The 18,958-nt window shown below is 34.7% G+C and overlaps 2 protein-coding genes across 2 annotated transcripts in view; both read left to right on the plus strand.

The window, feature by feature from the left end:
* LOC128986491 (adipocyte plasma membrane-associated protein Hemomucin-like) overlaps positions 1-18,958 on the plus strand; it is a 438,949-nt gene that overhangs the window by 105,695 nt on the left and 314,296 nt on the right. The gene's annotated exons all lie outside the window — the stretch shown is intronic.
* On the plus strand, positions 1,577-17,203 carry LOC128986538 (PRADC1-like protein). The gene is made up of 5 exons (XM_054406954.1): positions 1,577-1,956; positions 6,428-6,564; positions 8,183-8,298; positions 9,929-10,096; positions 17,058-17,203. Exons 1-5 carry the CDS (start codon positions 1,896-1,898, stop codon positions 17,176-17,178), a joined length of 603 nt encoding a protein of 200 aa, XP_054262929.1. The 5' UTR covers positions 1,577-1,895; the 3' UTR covers positions 17,179-17,203.

Consider the following 18,958-nt stretch of genomic DNA (forward strand, 5'->3'; position numbering starts at 1 on the left):
TGGTGAAAATGGGGTTTGCAATCTGGGTGACGTCAGCATATGATGGGAGTAGCACACCTATGTTTTTTCCTTCCAAACCATGCTAGTTGACACTTAATTAACTTATAAAGGGACCATATACAAGATAAGTTGTATCGTTGTATGCGTTATCATGAGAAGTTTGAAAGCCACGCAAAGCCCTGATGATGAATATTGTTCTAGTCCAGTAAGGGCGATAAATCTAGTAAATAACAGCAATTTATGTGTCTATATATGTTGGCACATTTAGAAAAGCTGTAATAAAAGTACCCGTTAAAACTAAGTTTGTGTAGTAATAAGTTTACGCAACGATTGCGTAAAGGTAAAACTTATATGAGTGTCGTTATGACTATTTACGCGAATTGCGTACACTACTTTAACTGCAAACTAAAATTTGGTCACTTGTATGTTACAAGACTATTTCAAATGAAGAAGAGGAAATCTCCTCATTGCATCAAATGTGAACTAAGCTAGACAACTTGAAACAATAGAGCACATCATTACAGAGTGCCCAGCATGCAATAAGAAACACATAAAAATTTACCATGTCTGTCAAGATCGTTTCTTACTTAAGGGGTGATCAAGCCCTTCCACAAGGAACCGTTTCACTGCAATTCCAAATTAGTCTACTGAGCAATTTTTTTTGTGCTCACTTTTGTGTTAGACAACCATTGCCTGGCCCACACACTCCGGCTGTTTGCGCAATACAACCTTCATGTGGTCACCTGACGGAATCGCAGTACAGTTATGGAACCAGATAAGTTTAGTCTAAAACATGAAAAGCACTTTAAACTAATTTTAAAACAAACTAAACTTCGAACAATCTAATTACGGACAGCTAAACAAAATAACCATTTAACATTGAAATATAAAGCAATATTAAAATATTTAAAACAAAGCACCTTAAGAACAAATAAACCAAACCACAACTAATTAAAATACGTGACGGCTACCTGTTTTAACGCCCATTGACGCTGTCCCATGCTACACACTAAACCTTATAATATACTCCATATCGCAAACTACTTATCTTTTCTCTTTTCTGACATATTTGTAGGCAAACATTACATCCGCGCACCTTATGTACGTTTATAATAGGTCACTCCACCTCGGTAAAACAACTTTTGAACGTTCGTTAGGGCTAATGTTTAATCCTCCTAGGTTGCGACTGGTTCCGACACGCTTCCACTGACCTATTACCAATACTACCGGCAATAACCAAAACTGGGTTTTGGGCTGGTATCCATGATATTAAAAAAATATGGTTAATGACTGCCTGACCGTTACAATTGGTCATTCAAACTGGAAAACATCTACCCACACCAACTTAAAGTTATTAACCTCGGTATAAACTCAGAAAATTAGAAAAACAACAATCGTTTCCTAACTATAGCATTTCGAAAAAGCCCGGGAAAAATGTCTAGAACAATCGTGTTTTAAGGTAAAAAGTGTGACTACATGGCAATTTAACGAAGCCAGTTTTGCAAACTAGAATAAAAGAAGAAGAAGAGGAAGACTAGCAGACAAACAAACTAATTATCTACCACCTGACTGACTGATCTCCTCTCCTCTCTGAAAATGAAAATGTCAACAACAACAGTCCAAGTCCAAGTCCAACGACAACAAGAATATCTACAGAGCTTGCAACGTTTTTGCTAATAACTTATCAAGTATCAATTTGATCAAGTTAAACAAAATAGTTCTTATTGCTGACCAATACCATTACTGTAACCCTCAATACAAGATAGATCACAAGGGCAGTGTGTTGTTTAATTGAACAAAGTTAGATGAAACTGAATTGGAAACCTAGCTGCAGTAGCAGTAATGTCAAGACCGCGTAATTGTTTGAGTGCAAGATATGATAAAACTACTTAACAATGATGGTTTTATGTTTTATAAGTTTTTTTGTCAGTCTCTTTTGTTTTGCTGATATGGGTGGTGAGTAATTTTACAGATTAACGCACCATAGCCTAGGCCTAGTTTAGGCTAAGCCTTAACCTCAAATTATTTTAACCCTTTCAGTTCTGTGCCATCATGCTATTCTAATGGGGTACATTTTACCTTGGTATCTAATTCTGTGATAACACTTTGGGAGTTCCACTATTTTCCCCGCCGTCACATGATATATATCTTTAATTTGAGCCCTCTCTCGTCGTTCTACGACTTCTCAGTCGCCCACAATTTTGACACAAAGAATCGCCTTAATTAATAAAATATATTAGAGGTCGTCCAGTGGTCGAAAATTCGACCAAAAATATGTAATGTACGTACACGCATTGACTATTGGATACTGAAGTAGACATTCCATCGATGTGGACCAGCTCTTGCCATTTTTTTTTATAAAAAAGAACATGTAGTTGTGTGAGCCAGTCACAGAATGTGTGTCTAAAATCATATTTTCTACCTTATTTTGTCATAATAATAAGTCATTCCATAAGTTTGATTTAGTAAAAAAACATCGTGTATTCGACAGAAATTAGTCATTTAGATCAGCGCAATCTGTTGGTGGCTCACATCGATGACGACAAATTTAATTTAAAAACTGGCTACAACCTTAACATGGGGATGTAAGTCAAAGGAGTATGTTTTATCTATGGTCAAAGGTCCAGACTTCTCTAATTTCAACCCACAATGTAAATAAAACATGTGATTGTAATTTGTTCCATTTGTTTTGTTTTTCTGTTTATATTTCGTTAACGTTATTTTGTCACCAGCATGGCACCCCACAAAGCCCATGTTAATTATTTTGTAATTTCAAATTCATTTTTTGTGCTTATATTTGAGCCTATTTTAATTTTTAAAGGGATTCTGCACATCTACAGGAAAATATCTTCCTAACAGTATGCGTAGATCTTTCCTACGATGCGCGCGAGCTGAGAAAAAAGGTTTTAAAGAAACATGCTTGCCTATTAATATATAGATAGATAGATGGGTAGAAGATATCACTATAGTGACTATGAAACCACTATGTGTTGGTGAAATTAAAGTTAATGAAAGAAGATTTGTTGTAAACTCTTTTATTGTCTTACAAACACAACACTACACTGAATTATATTTAGTAAACAACTTCATATGTACAATGTAAAAACATATGATGGTCCATCACTAATCCAGACTAGATGAGTTGGGTTGCAATATTCAACATCCCCCCTCACCCAACTTAGCTAGGTAAAAGTCCTAGGCACTTTTGAAATTTGTGATGTTTTGGTTCGCTTAGTCCTTTAGTAAAAATATCAGCAACCATGTATTCTGTGGGTTTGTAGTTCAATTTTATTTCTTCATTTTGTACTTTTTCCCGTTTTTAGCTTTGCTACCGGAGCAAAAGTTTCATCGTATAGTAGTCAATGCCTGGTTTTTGTGCAAATCCTTTTTGCTACCAATCGTGCTTTTCTTCTTTCTAGCTCTCCATTTGGTTTTAGTTTCTTCTTTAATACCATTTTACAACCAATTACATGAATTTCTTTGTTTCTATCCTCAAGCACCCAAGTTTCATTTTTTAAATGAGCTTTTATTTCCTCTTTTATTGCTTCATTCCATTCCTCTGAAGATTCTAAAGTTGAATCTTCATTGCAGGTAGCTGACATTTGAAAATCTTTTGTCCAAAGAGGAGGTTTTCTTTGCCTTTTCTGTGATACCCTTATTTCATCAGTGTCTAAATGTTCATTTGAGCTTAGTGAGTCATCAGGTTGATTTTCAATATCATCTTCGAAAATAATATCATTTTCCATTTCACTGTCATTTTCTTCAAATATAGTGTCAAAATCAGACTGGTCATCATTATTTTCGCTCTGTTCGATAGGAATAATGCAAAAATCTTGATCTTTTTTATCACTTTCTTTTATTTCGTTTTGCTCAAGAAGATTGTAATCATTTACATCTTCATTTCTTTCATAGTACATTTTTGATAGAACTTTTACATCTCTTGCAATTTTAACCTGCTTTTGTTGCGGCATCCAAATTCTGTATGCTTTTGAATTGCTTGCATACCCCACAAATATTCCTTGATCCGCTTTCGGGTAAAATTTTCCTTTTCTTGAAGCTTTGCTTAATACAAATACTTTTGATCCAAATACTTTCAAGTGTCTTACTGAAGGCTTTCTTCCAGTCCATTTTTCATATGGCGTTAAGTGTTCAGTAGCTTTTGAAGGGCATCGATTTCTTATATAGTTAGATGTGTTAATAGCTTCAGCCCACATACATCCTGGTAGATTTGATTCTATTAGTAAACATCTTGCCATATCCAATAATGTTCTATTTTTCTTTCAGCCAAACCATTTTGTTGCGGCGTGTATGAAACTGTTAGTCTTCGCCTTATACCACTTTCTTTCAAGAACTTGTCAAATTCATCATTAGAATATTCTTTGCCGTTATCTGTTTGCAGAAACTTGATTTTATTTCCTGTTTGATTTTCCACCTCATATTTATATTCTTTGAAACATTCAAAAATTTTGTCTTTACTTTTCAAAAAATATACATAGCAGTATCTTGAATGTTCATCAATGAATGTTCCAAAATACTTATTTCCTCCAGGTGTAGTTACTTTCATAGGACCTACAATGTCAGAATGTATGACTTCTAACAAGCCTACATTATTTGCAATCTTTCTTGATTGAAATGGTGTTTGTGTCAATTTTCCTTTAATACACGTTTCACATTCTCCAATTTTGTCTTTCATGTTGAAGGTTAATCCATTCAAAGATTCATTTTTTAAAGCTGTTTTTAAGTCAACCTCGTTTAGATGACCTAACTTCTTATGCCAATCTATGATCTCAGGTTCTTTTGTATAGTTTGATTTTTCATTTACCATTACAGATTTTGTACTTTTGACATAATAAAGACCACCTTGACGTTCTGCTGCCACAATTACATTTCCTCTTTGGTTTTGGACGACAGCTTTCTCTTTTTCAAAAATCACTTTAAATCCTTTGTCTGTTATTTTACTGACACTCATTAGATTTGTTGCCAAGTCTGGTACAAATAGAGTGTTATTCAAATGTATGATTTCAGAATTTTTTAATTCCAGCGAAACCGTTCCTGTTCCAGAAACGTCAGATGTCTTTCCTTTAGAAGCAAGTTTCAAAATTCCGTTTGAATTTTTGATATCTCTGAACTGTGATTTCTTTCCACACATGTGCGATGTACATCCACTATCAATACACCAATCAGATGAATTAGAACCTAAAATGTTCAAATTTGAAGAAAAACATTCAGCCTCTGCTTTAAAACTATTTCCCATTTGTTTGGATCTACAGTTGTTGGCTTTGTGTCCGATTTTTCCACATCTAAAACATTTAACTTTGAAACCTACTTTTGTAGTGTTGTTATCATCTTGTTTCTTATGACTATAAGTGTTGTGAATACCTTTCTTGGAGTTGAACTGCTTTGTTTTTTTGTGTTTGCTTTGTTAAAATGGAAAATAATATCATTTTCCATTTCACTGTCATTTTCTTCAAATATAGTGTCAAAATCAGACTGGTCATCATTATTTTCACTCTCATCCACCATTATTTCTTGGAGGTATCTCTCAAAGTTGTTAGGAAGTTCCATGTAAACTTTTTCTTTTATTTCTCCATTTAGAAAAGCAGTTGAAACGTCCATTTGATCAATACTTAGATCATCTTCAACAGCAAGTCCAAGCTAAGTTCAATAAGACTTATGCTTGGACTTGCTGTTGAAGATGATCTAAGTATTGATCAAATGGACGTTTCAACTGCTTTCTTTTCTAAATGGAGAAATAAAAGAAAAAGTTTACATGGAACTTCCTAACAACTTTGAGAGATACCTCCAAGAAATAATGGTGGATGAGAGTGAAAAAAAAAAAAAAAAAACTATTCAACAAAACAAAGAAAATGATTACTGACTTAAAAAATGCTCAAAACAAAAAGGTTTGTCTACTAAAAAAGGCAGTTTATGGTTTAAAGCAATCAGGAAGACAGTGGTATATGAAGCTTGATGAAAAACTAAAGGAACTGAAATTCATTCCATCTCAAGCTGATCCTTGTATATACATTTCAACAGTAGGTGGATGCAAATCAATAATCTCTGTATATGTAGATGACATTTTAATTGCTACAAAGAACCAAAAGTACCGCAATTACATCAAAGCCCAGCTCATGAAAACTTTTGAAATGAGAGATTTAGGTGAACTAAGCTATTGTCTGGGCCCATAACCTTTGTTGGTGAAATTAAAGTTAATGAAAGAAGATTTGTTGTAAACTCTTTTATTGTCTTACAAACACAACACTACACTGAATTATATTTAGTAAACAACTTCATATGTACAATGTAAAAACATATGATGGTCCATCACTAATCCAGACTAGATGAGTTGGGTTGCAATATTCAACACTATGTATAGCATACTACCTACTGAAGTTTTCTAATATCCTACTTTAAACACTGTTTTCAGCAAATAACTTACACAAAATAGAAGGTACCAGTACAGCAGAAATAGTTGGAAGTGATGTTTTTTTTGAAATTATTGAACCAGAAGAGTTGAGTTATACATATAGAACACGCCCAGCTAAAAACTTTGGACCTGTGTTTGTAAGTAAGCCCATTGAGCTTAAAAATTAATTGACCCAGCTTTTGACACAGTAGCCGATATTTACACATCTCTTCTATAGTGGATGGCCAAATAAATTTATTACTTTTAGATTTGGATACATTCAGTCCAGTAGTGTAGTTTTAAATCCTACTGTACTGTAGGCTAACGCTTACAGTCTCTTTGAAAAACATGGGTCGCCAATTAATGTAATGGGGTTATAGAACAAAACAGAGTGGGAAAGCCGTCCCTGCCGCCACTAGGCCACTTATTCAGTCTAGCTTAGGGTTTTGGAAAGATAAAACAATGTTTGAGCAATTAATTAAAGGCTCTCAGGGAATTCTGAAGGCCGTCTAGCAAGTAACTAATACAGTAATTGATTGTTAGTGTTGTAAGGCCTTATTCTATACTTTTATGCTCAAAGTTTTAAACAAAATTAAATGTATTAACACAATTCAACAACACTTAGATTAACTTATTCCACTTTATGGTCGGCCCCACCACTGCTCTGGATCCTTGCAAAACTAAAAATATTATACTGTCTATATTTAGTGATATTAAAATAAGATATTAATTAATTTATCTATAAAGTAAAAGGGACGATTCGGGTGTTATTGCGAACAAACACAAAAACTGCTATGGGCCAAGTCTTTACTCTCCTACATTTCAATTTCTTTGTTTCTCCATTTCTACATTTCAAACATTTTGTGTCTTTATACTTTTTAATGCTTCTTTTATACAGGCTGATGTATTTGTTTCTAAAATATGGGATCAAAAACGTAAAGTTATAGACACAATATACAGATTTCCAGATTTTAAAACTAACACTGGTACTATTAAATGTTGCATTCAAGTCTTATTACCTGTCAACCATCTTACAACACTTCTCATTTGGTGTTTGTTGTGAATTTGAATGAAAGATGAGTGTAAAATGTTTTGTAGCCTACTTGAGTGAGTGTCAGAAGACATTTGAAAAAGCTTTGTGTCTGATTAAGACTAAATGATTCTTTAGCCAGGATCAATGATTAAAATAGTAGTTTACGCAGCAATTGCGTGAAGATAGTGTTAACGACACGAGTAGAAAATTTAAGGCCTTGGCGAGTGCCTTAAAAACTTCTACGAGTGTGCACCACTCATCAATTAAATTGGCCTGAACAGGTGATTATTGGAAGTTTGCATCATTACAATTTTACTTCTTCTCTTTCAATCTCATTGGTCTGTTACCCATGTTGTTATGAGTAAAACTATGCTGTTATGAAAGTAAATAATGCTGTGAAACTTTTCAATTTTAAGAACTGATCTGAAACGGCTACTTTATAAAACGGTCGTCGGTAAAATCTGATAACAAACAGCTACGTTAGGTAGGTATCTACACTCCAAAATATTTACATACCTTTCTCAGGTCCAAACTGATAACAATATCATCAAGTTATCTAAAAAAAAATATTAAATTTTGATAATAATATTTCCAAGTTCGTGTAGACAACTGAAAAGGCATAAAAGTAATTAGCAGTAAAAGTAGACTTATGATTGAATATCATCAAGCTATGGCACACATAAAATAAATATATCCACAGTGACATGTGCATATCATTATTTGAAATATTGTTTGTATTTTAGGAATTAGGGTTTTCTTCACGAGTGATCCCACTTGTCCCCGTGGAGCCAGCTGACGGCTGTGGATGGCCTAGCAATGCAGATGATCTCAGAGGAAATGTGGTCCTGGTTGAGAGAGGGTGGGGAACTAATCTCAATGTTATGATAACTTTACATTTTAGGGTCAATTATTACTAAATAATATAAACTTAAAACTTTGATCAATGAAACAAATATGTGGAATTGTTATACTATCTCAAATATTGAGATGGCTTGAAAAAAAGCCTGCTAACTTAGTAGCAAGAATTGATAACAAATACAGGATTCTATGAGCTCCTCATGTATCTAACTGAGTAGTATTTGATGAGTCTTACTGCACCTAAGTAATCAAACTGTTACCAAAATTATCATTACCATTTGTAGAAACTCCTACATCTTCTGTAAGGTGTTATATTAATTTATGAAAAAATAAGTGCTGCAGTAGGATTGAATATATCTTGGAGCAGGCAAATACCCATTCTCTATACAATGCATTGGTTTTGAAGTGGCTTGTTAGGCTCTATGATAGATATAACCAGAAGAAAGTTGTAACTTACACTGTGATAGGATAGAGTTCAGCTAGTTTACTTGAGAAAGTTAGGAGTCTAGAGGCTATAATTTTTTTTCTTGTCCTAGGACGCTAGGCATGAGCCTGGAATTGTTTTTCACATTACTTCAGACTTCAGGCTAGACCTAGGGGATTATCACTTTGATAAAATCCATTGGTGACTTGGCGGGGATCGAACCCGGGACCTCAGGGACTGAAGTCCCGTGCTCTAACCACTACACCAGCTCACTCTCCCTAGAGGCTATGTATAAGGCCCCGGGTACGATACGAGCGGTGAGCGGCATGAGTGGGGCCGCTCTGACATCGGGTCTCATTTAGTTGCGTGTAAATCTGCTGAGGGTGGGCCACGATACATCTGAGCGGCGAGCGGAGGTAAGCAGCACGGCTCAGCGCCGCTCTTGTTTCCAAGTCAAAACCGATTTTCTCGAAAACGCCGCTCAGGTGAGTCATGCTTCAGTTCGGCCTAAAATGACAGCGAAACAGCAGCAAACATGCGATACGGGTCAATACGTGAGGTGCAGTCGAGGGAATTTTTGTGGAATGACCAGCACGTAAGTTTTAAACACTTCAGTCACAAGAAAAGTATGGGAAAAAATTAGGGTTAAGGGTTTTCCAAAAACTAAGTTTTTCTTCAAAGACAAACAATTGTCAGATAGCAACAAAAGTTGCAATACGTTTTGCAGGTAAGCATAGTTAACCATTTTATACTAAACTGACTCATAAAATTTGGGAAACTTGATGAGCGTTATAAATGTGCCGCTTGTATTGTAGCCACTACCGCCGCTTACGTGCTCAGGTTGCCGCTCACCACTCGTATCGTACCCGAGGCTTAATAGATACACAATAAAAAGCACAAAACACAACACTAACTATTTCATCCCAATATAGGACTTATTCAGAGAGAGAATTCAAGAGAAATATTTAATAGCAGTATCCTTTACTAAAGGGAAGAAACTGAAAATATTTGATAAACATAACTATTTTGGTAAAGAGATTTGCTTCATGGAATGTTGCAGGGTTTGATTTCCGTTAACGAAACAAAGGTGCTCACTGTAACCGTACCGATCTGTTCTACCCACATTATTTCCAGACTTGTAATATTAACTACATTTTAATTGTTAGTCAAAATGCAGTGTTTCGATGACGATTTGTTGTGTTTTCAGTGAATGCTCTTTTGTAAGCAAGACATTGAGAGCGGAGCAGGTGGGTGCAAGCGCCATTATTATAGCTGATTATGACAATAGAAATGACGAACTTTACATTGAAATGGTGGATGACAAAACTACAAGAAAGACACACATTCCAGCTACTTTTTTAGTTGGCAAAAATGGGTTAGTATGGTAATTTATTCAGAAACCTTGTTGCATGAGTTTGCATGTCATAAATTAATGATGATAGTGATAATTAACTAATTAGGTATACAATTATCTCTTATTTGACAAACTTTACAGGAGTGTTACAAATGTCTTAAAAAAGATGTGTTAGTGATTCAAAGCTCTGAAAGACTATTTCCTCCAAAATATAGTCTATCTATGTGCTTAAATGGAGGTATTAAGGGTGTAATAACGGCATGGCTCACAGGCGCTGGGAGTGTTTAGTTCCAGCGTTGGCCACTACGCGCGCGACGTGTACTAAACCTAACTCGAACAAGCCCGTGTGCGAGCCTCTCTTGGAGTAGGAGTGAGAGAGCGCGCGAGATGTATTTCTGTCTCACTTTCACCTCACCCAACGTTGCTGTTACCACTCCCGCTTCTGTTCTGAGCCTCCGCGGACCGCGGCCCATCTCGTTGGAAGACGCATCACTGTTGGTTGTTGTACCCCAGTTGACATTGTATACTGTTAATCCATTAACAAATATTCATTAAAAACGCTCTAAAAGTCTAAATAAAATATTGTTTTATGGGTTTATTTATCGATGATTATGTTAATCAAATGTTTTCCTCCATTTGTTATTATTTTATCTTTATGCCTTTGAAGTTGTAATCAAAAATATAAATAAGTTGGGATTTAAAACAAAAATCTCACCTTTTGAAAGTTGTACGGGACAAGCAAACATGGATTGGAAATTTAACAATATCTCAAAATCTATTTAATATTTTTTTTCAAAGGTTTAACAAATTAAATTTTTAATTATTTACTAATTTAAGTTATTGCACTAATTGACTAATTTTACAAAAAAAATTAACTTAAAATTCTAGAAAAAGTACCATTTAACTGTAATAGAACTTGACCAAGTTAAATCTTAATTCCAGGAAAAATTATTTTTATTTTTATTACAAGGAATGATTTAGAGAAATTGTATATAAAAACAATGTTTGAAGCAGTTTTAATCAACTCTAAAAAATAACAAAGCAGGATCTCTGAGAATCGCCCACTATTTGTTTTTCTTTCTTGTCTTAGCCATATTTGCTTCTTCTTTACGAGTTTGGGCATCTATGATGTACGCTGCATCACGCACACGAAGGTGCCGATTTATTCTGCTATCTACCATTTCTGGTAGAAGGCAATAGTTGTAGAAACGGATAAGTTTTGGCAGCATTGTTTTACTCCACAACTCACTGTCTATTTGGATTCTCTCAATAAACAAGTCATTTGTTCTTGTATATACAATAAAATCACACCAACTCCTCTTCGTTATGTTAAGTTGGCCCTGTATTTGGAAGAAATAGTTGTGCGATCTCTTTAACATTACTTTCCCTTCCTTTAACTCCATACATGTTTGGTTTTTTTTTAAAGACACAAATTCTTTCAAGTCTCCCCTTACCGATGGCAAACATTTCACTTCAATAATACCTTCACTGCCCACTATAAGGTCTCGCCACCCTAAGTTGAGGCAGCCCAGACGGACGGGCAGGGTCATTATCGGCCGGTCCCGCCCGACCCTTTATAATCCGATTAGCGACACTTCCGTGAACGCTCTAGTTACATAATTGTCATTAACGAAATTAAAAACCGATGTATAAATAAAGTCTTTAATAAAGTCGATTTAACAAACATTTCCGTTTTCGTCCCATCAAAATCGGACGATGTTTACGGTTTTTGGATTTTGGGATCTACACTACTATCACAAGTTACAATAACTGTTAAATTGTAATTTTTACGGTAAATGGGATTTGTACCATTTTGTTCAGAATGTAATGGACTATTAGATACTTAATAAAAAAATCTTTCGGGTCAATTTCGAGAAAATCAGATTTTATGGGGAAAATCCTCATTCAAAATCACAATTCCAAAAAAAAAATAAAATAAAAAATGTCTGGAAATACCACGAGTTAGTACCTACAGACCAAATTTCATCAAAATCGGACTACATGTGTGGTCTGTGGCTCTGGACACATAAAGACACACAGACATCACTTCGAATACTGTACCACTTTTTGGGTTCAGGGGGACCAAAAATAGATATAGGCCTACACTCAAAACTCAAACTAGAACATTTGGACGAAAACAATACTTTCTCCATATATGGGGAAGAAATTAAAAATGTAAATTTTCCAAATACATAAAAAAACATTTAACACGTTCGCTACTGCAATAGTACGAAATTTTGCATTTTGCATTTTGCGAAATTTTGCCGTCGCATATATGCAACGGCTAGTCACATTTAAATAGACTGCCGTCGCATATTTGCGTCAGGGTTCTAGTGTTACGAAAATGCTTATATCTTTGTAACGGTCTATTTGAAACCACTGAATTCCCTGCAGTGGTCTACAGAGATGTCTGACGCACTACTGCGTCGCTTGGTCTGTGGATATGATGATTGGTGACGTCATATGATAGTTGAAAAAACTTGCCTTTACTTTTCTGCATCACTGTGTGTATGTATGCAGTATGTATGCTGCATTATCCTATGTAGCTTTTATATTTATTCAGCTATAAACTGTTCTTGAATATTCTGTTTTATTTACTTACTTTCCCCTCAAAACAAAAACAAAAATGAGCCGTCGCATATATGCGACGTTTGGTCTATTTCAAGAAAACTATGATAGTTTTCACTATTGTCTTCGCTGTAGACCGGGCGTCGCAAATATGCGACATTACAAAAGGTTATAAAAAATACAAAAATTAAGTATTAAGATGTAAATGATCACTGTTTTACAGGTTTTCGCCCGTGGTCTGTGTGTACTGTTATCCAAGTGACAGCCGGTCCATGTGTAGGATTCATATGTATACCTCGGTCTGTGGCAATGACCGCGGCGTCGCATATATGCGACGCTCAGTAGCGAACGTGTTAAATATGATTTTATTCAAATAAAACTTACCTTGATGCCACAAGACGATCGAAAATTTCCTCGCTAGTTTCTTCGGAGAGATTTGAACTATTGTTAGTAGTGTTTACATCCTCGCCCTCGCGTTTCCGTTCATGGATTCTTCTAAGCACTTTCGAGCGTTTACTGCGTTTACGTGGTTTGTATTTACTATGCGGTTTTTTTGTTCCCATCGCACCTTTACAATACTAACAATAACCACAGACAAGAGAAGAAAATATCTATTCTATACTTATTTAATACGCAAGCAGGTTTTTTGTGACAATTACTCTTCCGAAACTACTAAACCGATTGACATGTTTTTGGTGTCATTGGAAAGAGCGTAACATGAAGTTGTGCAGGAAACTTTCTTTTTAGGGAAACAATTAGAGAGTGATGCCCTGGGGCCCTTTAAAATTTCGAATTTGTCCATAAGATTAACATGGAAAACAAAAATTGTTATGAAAATCCAGCTGTTGCCAGAAATTAAAAGTGAGAAGATAAACATATGTCAATTGTAAACAGTCAATAAGTTTGCTAATTTAACAGTTTGCTCCAAACATTTACTGACTTGGTTGAAATAAAATATTTACTATTTGAATTCGGGTTGGCGTAAATATTACGATGGAAAAAAGCGAGAGAGCCTGGATAATTTGACATACTAAAAAGAAAACTGAATTAAAACTGCGCTGCATTTCTTAGTAATCATTGAAAGAGCCGATCGATTTGCAAACTATGGAAACACAGGAAAGTCATAGAACACCACCAAGGAGACATTGCCTTGGAAACACTAGAAATAATGTTTTTTTTATAATTTATAATCGCTATTATGGACAACATAATGCGGCTATTAGTAAGGCTATTTGTAGAAAACAATATCAGCTTTTAAAAATGATAAAATATTTACAAGAAATGTTGATTATATCGATATTTTATGTAAATCTTGAGTATTTCTATAATCTTTGAATCAAATTTTTTGAAGTCATCAGAAATCATGAATGTTATTCGTTTTAAAATAATGCCTGTAATACTTAGCAATTGCTCGAATTCGAGCAACAGGTTAACTAGTAACTACAAAATACAAAACACGTGACCGGTGACAGGTTGGCAGCAGCTAGCTGAGAGCAGGTAGAGCGCGCGGGAACCAGGGTAGACGCGGCCGGTGCGGGGGATGAGGAGGGAGGGGTGTGCGCCCGCGCGCCGTGAGTGCGCGTATGAGCACTGTACACACTCACATCGCACGCCAAGCTGGTTTTACGTGATTTCTGTTTTCTTTCCAGTTTCTAAACGGTTAAGAATTTTCCATTGGAGTATTTTTTTATACATTCTGTACATCATTGGCTTTGTTCTGATATGCGTCTTTTCTCGATTCATTTAAAAATAAACCAGTTATCGAATTTACAAAAAAAGGTACTTTTTTTATTTATAAACGATATGGGAAATAAAATGTTTTAGCTTGTAAAGATACATTTTTTGGAATTTTTAAGAGTAGTTTGGTGAATATAGTCGAAACCGTTTTTGAGCTGGAAAGCAAACGGAGTTAGCACTTAAAAGCCCCATAACTCTCTTATTAAGCCACTTAAAAATTTCAGGTGACATTTTTTCTTACACTTATAATGACCTTAACAATTATACTTTAAAAAATAATAGTATTTTATTTTCGATCGAACACCCTTAAGCAAGAACTATTTGACAATGTATTTGACTGAAAATTGTAACACATAATGAACATTATTCGTCCAGTGTAAAATTTCCTTAGCTCACCAAACCTTTCAAAAACTCTTGACACTAATAACAAATTACAATATGAAAGCTGTAAAACTTGTAAAAGAGCTTAAAAAACAACCTATTCAATATAACGTGTCCCGTGCTATTCAGCTTGAGATGGCATGTGATAACATGTATTTCACAACGTTGTGTTGGGTAGGGACAACAATAAATGCTTGGAAACAAGATGTGTCAAACAGAAAACAAATTTTGCACATCGAAAAAGTGTAAAATGGTTACATAAAATGTAAATTTGTAGAATAAGGAGGATAGAAGCCGCTTACCTTGGAGAAGTGCAGGTAGGCCATAGAACATATTAGAAACACTGTACACACATAATTGGTAAACTCTCTACCACTTCCTCTACCCTTGACATAGTCCTCCAGGGGACGAAATATTGTGTGCATAGTGTCTCTTCTTTATGTTCTATGACCTACCTACCCACCTTCAAGGTAAGCTAGCTGCTGTCCTCCTTGTTCTACAATTCAAAATCCTGGTCTAGACCCATTCCTTGAACAAAACATAAAAATAAAAATTTAACAAGTATTTAATATACCGACTTTACATTACAACTTTTTTTACTCGTTCCATTCACCATGTCTAATTTTATTTTATATAGATACCTTTTGGTAGGATGTGTATGTACTGGGCCGTATTTTTGAATAGGCGGACTAGGCTCGCACCTAAAGCGGCAAATTTTATGGGGCGGCAAAACTTTGGAAGATAAATACATGTAATCAAAAGGGAGGTTTTAATCTTTTAAAAATGCTTAATGTTGAGCAATAAATATTGAGAACTGCAAAAATGCCATTTTAAATACTTAGACAGAGTAAAAAATGATTTCAGAACACATTTAAGTCAAAATCGATCATTTATAATACGGCTGTGCTGTTTTTTCCGTGCTGCCCTGCAGTCTGGCGGTCACGTCGCGGCTCACGGGCGTGGGCTGCCGGCCGCTGCGTAGGCGCACCTCCCTCTGCTTTATCAGATGTTGAAGATAGCTTCTTTTCGTACAAATCGTATATTGAAAATGCCAATGCAAGACTTGAAAAAAAGAAAACTCCAGCTAATGAGAAAAAAAATTAAACTCGAACTTGAAGCCAAATGTCCAAGTGAAAAACCTAACAAAATCCCTCCGTTAAGGCTTTTGAAAGAAATTGGAGAAAGAAGATCTTCAATCAGTTTCAGTTTGTCCAATTGTAGATGTGGCAGATATTAGCAAGCACAGCGATATCAAACTGCTCTCCAGAAAGATCGTTTTCATGCCTTGAAAGAAAGGGCATACTATTTAAGCAGCCTATCTTCTGAAGAAAGACTTTGTTAACTAGCAGTCTTAAATATTAAAGGAGAACTAACTGCTGAACTCCCTGGACTTAATTTGATCAGTTAGTGATTCATTTTCTAATATAAAATCAAGGAGAAAAGTGTGAACTACTAATTTAACTCATGCAAAATTGTAGCCTATGTTATTCGTTAAAGTAGGATCTGCCATGAATATATTAATGCTTATAACGCTTTTCATTGAACACTTTTAGTCAGATCCACCGACTTTTTTATACTTACTTTATTTATTTTGATTCACTAGGTTTTAAAATAAAACAGTTAGTCTTTGTAAATAAAAGTATTTATGATTGTATATCTGACTAAAAGTTTTCAATGAAAAGCATTATAAGAACCCTTGTATACGGACGTTTTTGTGTGCCATTTACGAGCCGCAAAACATGTTTATGACTCTTCTGATTCACTGGATACAACAAGATTGCATTCCATGTATACAAAACAGAATCGCGTTTTGCATGAAATCGCCAAAAAAAGTTTGTAAAATAGGGCTAATATGTTATTAGATTTTGTTGATGCAGCATGCAATTGCCGATTACTTTTCTACAAAAAACAGCTGGCAGGGCATGTATTGGGGTAATCTTAGTGTGGTCGGTGAGCGCACTGACAAGGGTTGGGGAGGGGCGGCTAACTTTCGCTGCCTAGAGGCAGCATGTAGTACAATACATCCCTGTGCTTGTATATACCTTAACTCGTAGTCACGGCACCATCATAAACATGTCCCATCAACTCAACCCGCAGTCACTACGCCAGTACGATTGTCGTTTTTATCATTTCCTGTGTTATCCAATCTTGCCGCAGCCTGTTTCTGCCAGATAGAGAGTCTACTGTAGTAAAATCAAAATCAAATGGAAATTCATGTAGTCTATAGGTTTACTTGGTTTGTGTAACAGTTATGATTTTACAATAACATAATCAAACAAAGCATCTTTTGTTTTAGGTATATCATTAGAAAGACTCTGCAAAAACTTCACTTAAAGCAAGCTCTAATAAGGATTCCACTAAACATGACACATATTCCAAGCCACAAAATGCGACAACCACCTTGGGTTCCCTGGTAAATAAATAAACTGGTTTGTACAGTAATCTGGTATTAATTTTATTTGTTTTCACCTTGGTTATGAATTAAATTTTAATATATTTTTAAAATTATCTTTTTTACACAACAGGGCCCTGTTTCATAAAAATACTAGTCTAGTATTATAGTCCATGGACTAGTATTACTAGTGTATTTTACAAGTCTACGTTTCAAAAACCTACTAGTGTAAGATACTAGTTACTAGTGTAGAGACTAGTATTACTAGTGGTTTTTACTAGTGTAGACAGCAATGTGTTTCATAAAGTTTTACTCTTATAAATTACACTGGTAAATACTTGCCATTTTCTAACAACCTCTCTACACCAGTATTATTTGAAGTAGACTAGTATTTTTGAAAAGAGAGTTATTTCATTACTCACATCATAAAAAAAATGAATTATTGAATTCTTTTTTCAAGTGCGAATAGGCTCAAGTTTGCAATTTAAGATAAACATAGATCTGTGAGTGCTAAAATGATAATTATTAGATGTAAATTACAATCAATAAATGTGGCGTAGTACAAAATGAGCGAAATTGAATTTTATAATGTATGTACAATCGCCCTATTAGAATAATTATAATTATAAGTTATAAATTTCTGCAAAATTTTAGTCTAAGTTTACTTGAGTTAAATTTCATGGTTATATAAACTATTTAGTTATCACAGATAAAAGATTTTTAATCTTTGAGAGAAACCAAATTAAAACCTCATACCGAATTGCATACAAAGATGTACAAAAATGTATCCAACATTGCAACATTAATCAGATTATTTTACACCCAAGGCTTTCGGTTTTATTTAAAGACATTTTAATAGGAAATAATAGTAAGACAATTTTAAAGAGGAGTTTTATTGTATTTTTTGAGGTGCTTATTATTTGCTTCCCTAAATAGCTAAAACCCTGTGATGTACTAACAATTTTGTAGGCCTATATTTGATTTTTGGGCGTTGAACTGAACTGCTTATCATAAAACATTACTTTTATTCCATTTTGGTATTCTGAATTTGTTATTCAAAGTAATAAAAAAATTAGATGTTGATTAGAGCTGTTATTTAAATGTAAAAACATGTAAAAGTTTAATTAATGGAACAAAAAGTATAATGAATGGTGTGGATTTGAACCAGCGACCCAACACATGAGAAGCGGAAACTCTACCTCGAGCTACGCCCTGCAACAGCGCCTTTGCCATGTTTTACTATACTTGAAACTTACTAATACTTTACTATACTCAAATCTTGAATATGAAAAGTAAAAGTTTTATGTATGACACCGTATTTCTCAATGAAATTACAATAAAGATTCAATAACTACAACATTCATTCAGAAAGTTAACTAAATCTAGCCGAAGAGTATTAGATATCAGACTAGTCAGGGAAGTGACCTGTGTAATACCATTAGCTATTTTCTCAAAACTCACACTAAAATTAGCTTTACTTTTGCTGACCATCTCTTCTATGATACTTCCAGCAAAAATAAAAAGAACGGCGAACAACTCGCTAGAACAAAATTGGTGGTTTTAGGAAATTTTAGTTAAGTAATTTTGTGGAGATAAAGAGCTCTTATCCACCTTATTTCGAACTGTGAAAGTTTTGAATTTTATTTTGTAAGCTCTGTAGGATCTCTAATATCTACAAGGTTGTGTTCTGAATATTATTTTTTCAAACGATCTTGGAATTGACAATGAGATGTACACTTTGTAAGTACAGTATGGGTATATTCTATTCAGAAAAATGAATAATATACATGTTTACTTCACTTTCA

Source organism: Macrosteles quadrilineatus, unplaced genomic scaffold (genome assembly GCF_028750875.1).
Source record: "Macrosteles quadrilineatus isolate MER2022 unplaced genomic scaffold, UCM_ALF_1.0 Scaffold_1__1_contigs__length_201487025, whole genome shotgun sequence".
Lineage (NCBI taxonomy): Eukaryota > Metazoa > Arthropoda > Insecta > Hemiptera > Cicadellidae > Macrosteles > Macrosteles quadrilineatus.

Excerpts from the sequence above, each read along its gene's own strand:
- LOC128986538 (XM_054406954.1), top strand. The coding sequence starts at position 1,896 with ATGATGGTTTTATGTTTTATAAGTTTTTTTGTCAGTCTCTTTTGTTTT. Across the intron at positions 6,565-8,182 it reads AAAACTTTGGACCTGTGTTT|GAATTAGGGTTTTCTTCACG; the intron begins GTAAGTAAGCCC and ends TTTGTATTTTAG. Across the intron at positions 8,299-9,928 it reads GTGGTCCTGGTTGAGAGAGG|TGAATGCTCTTTTGTAAGCA; the intron begins GTGGGGAACTAA and ends TTGTGTTTTCAG.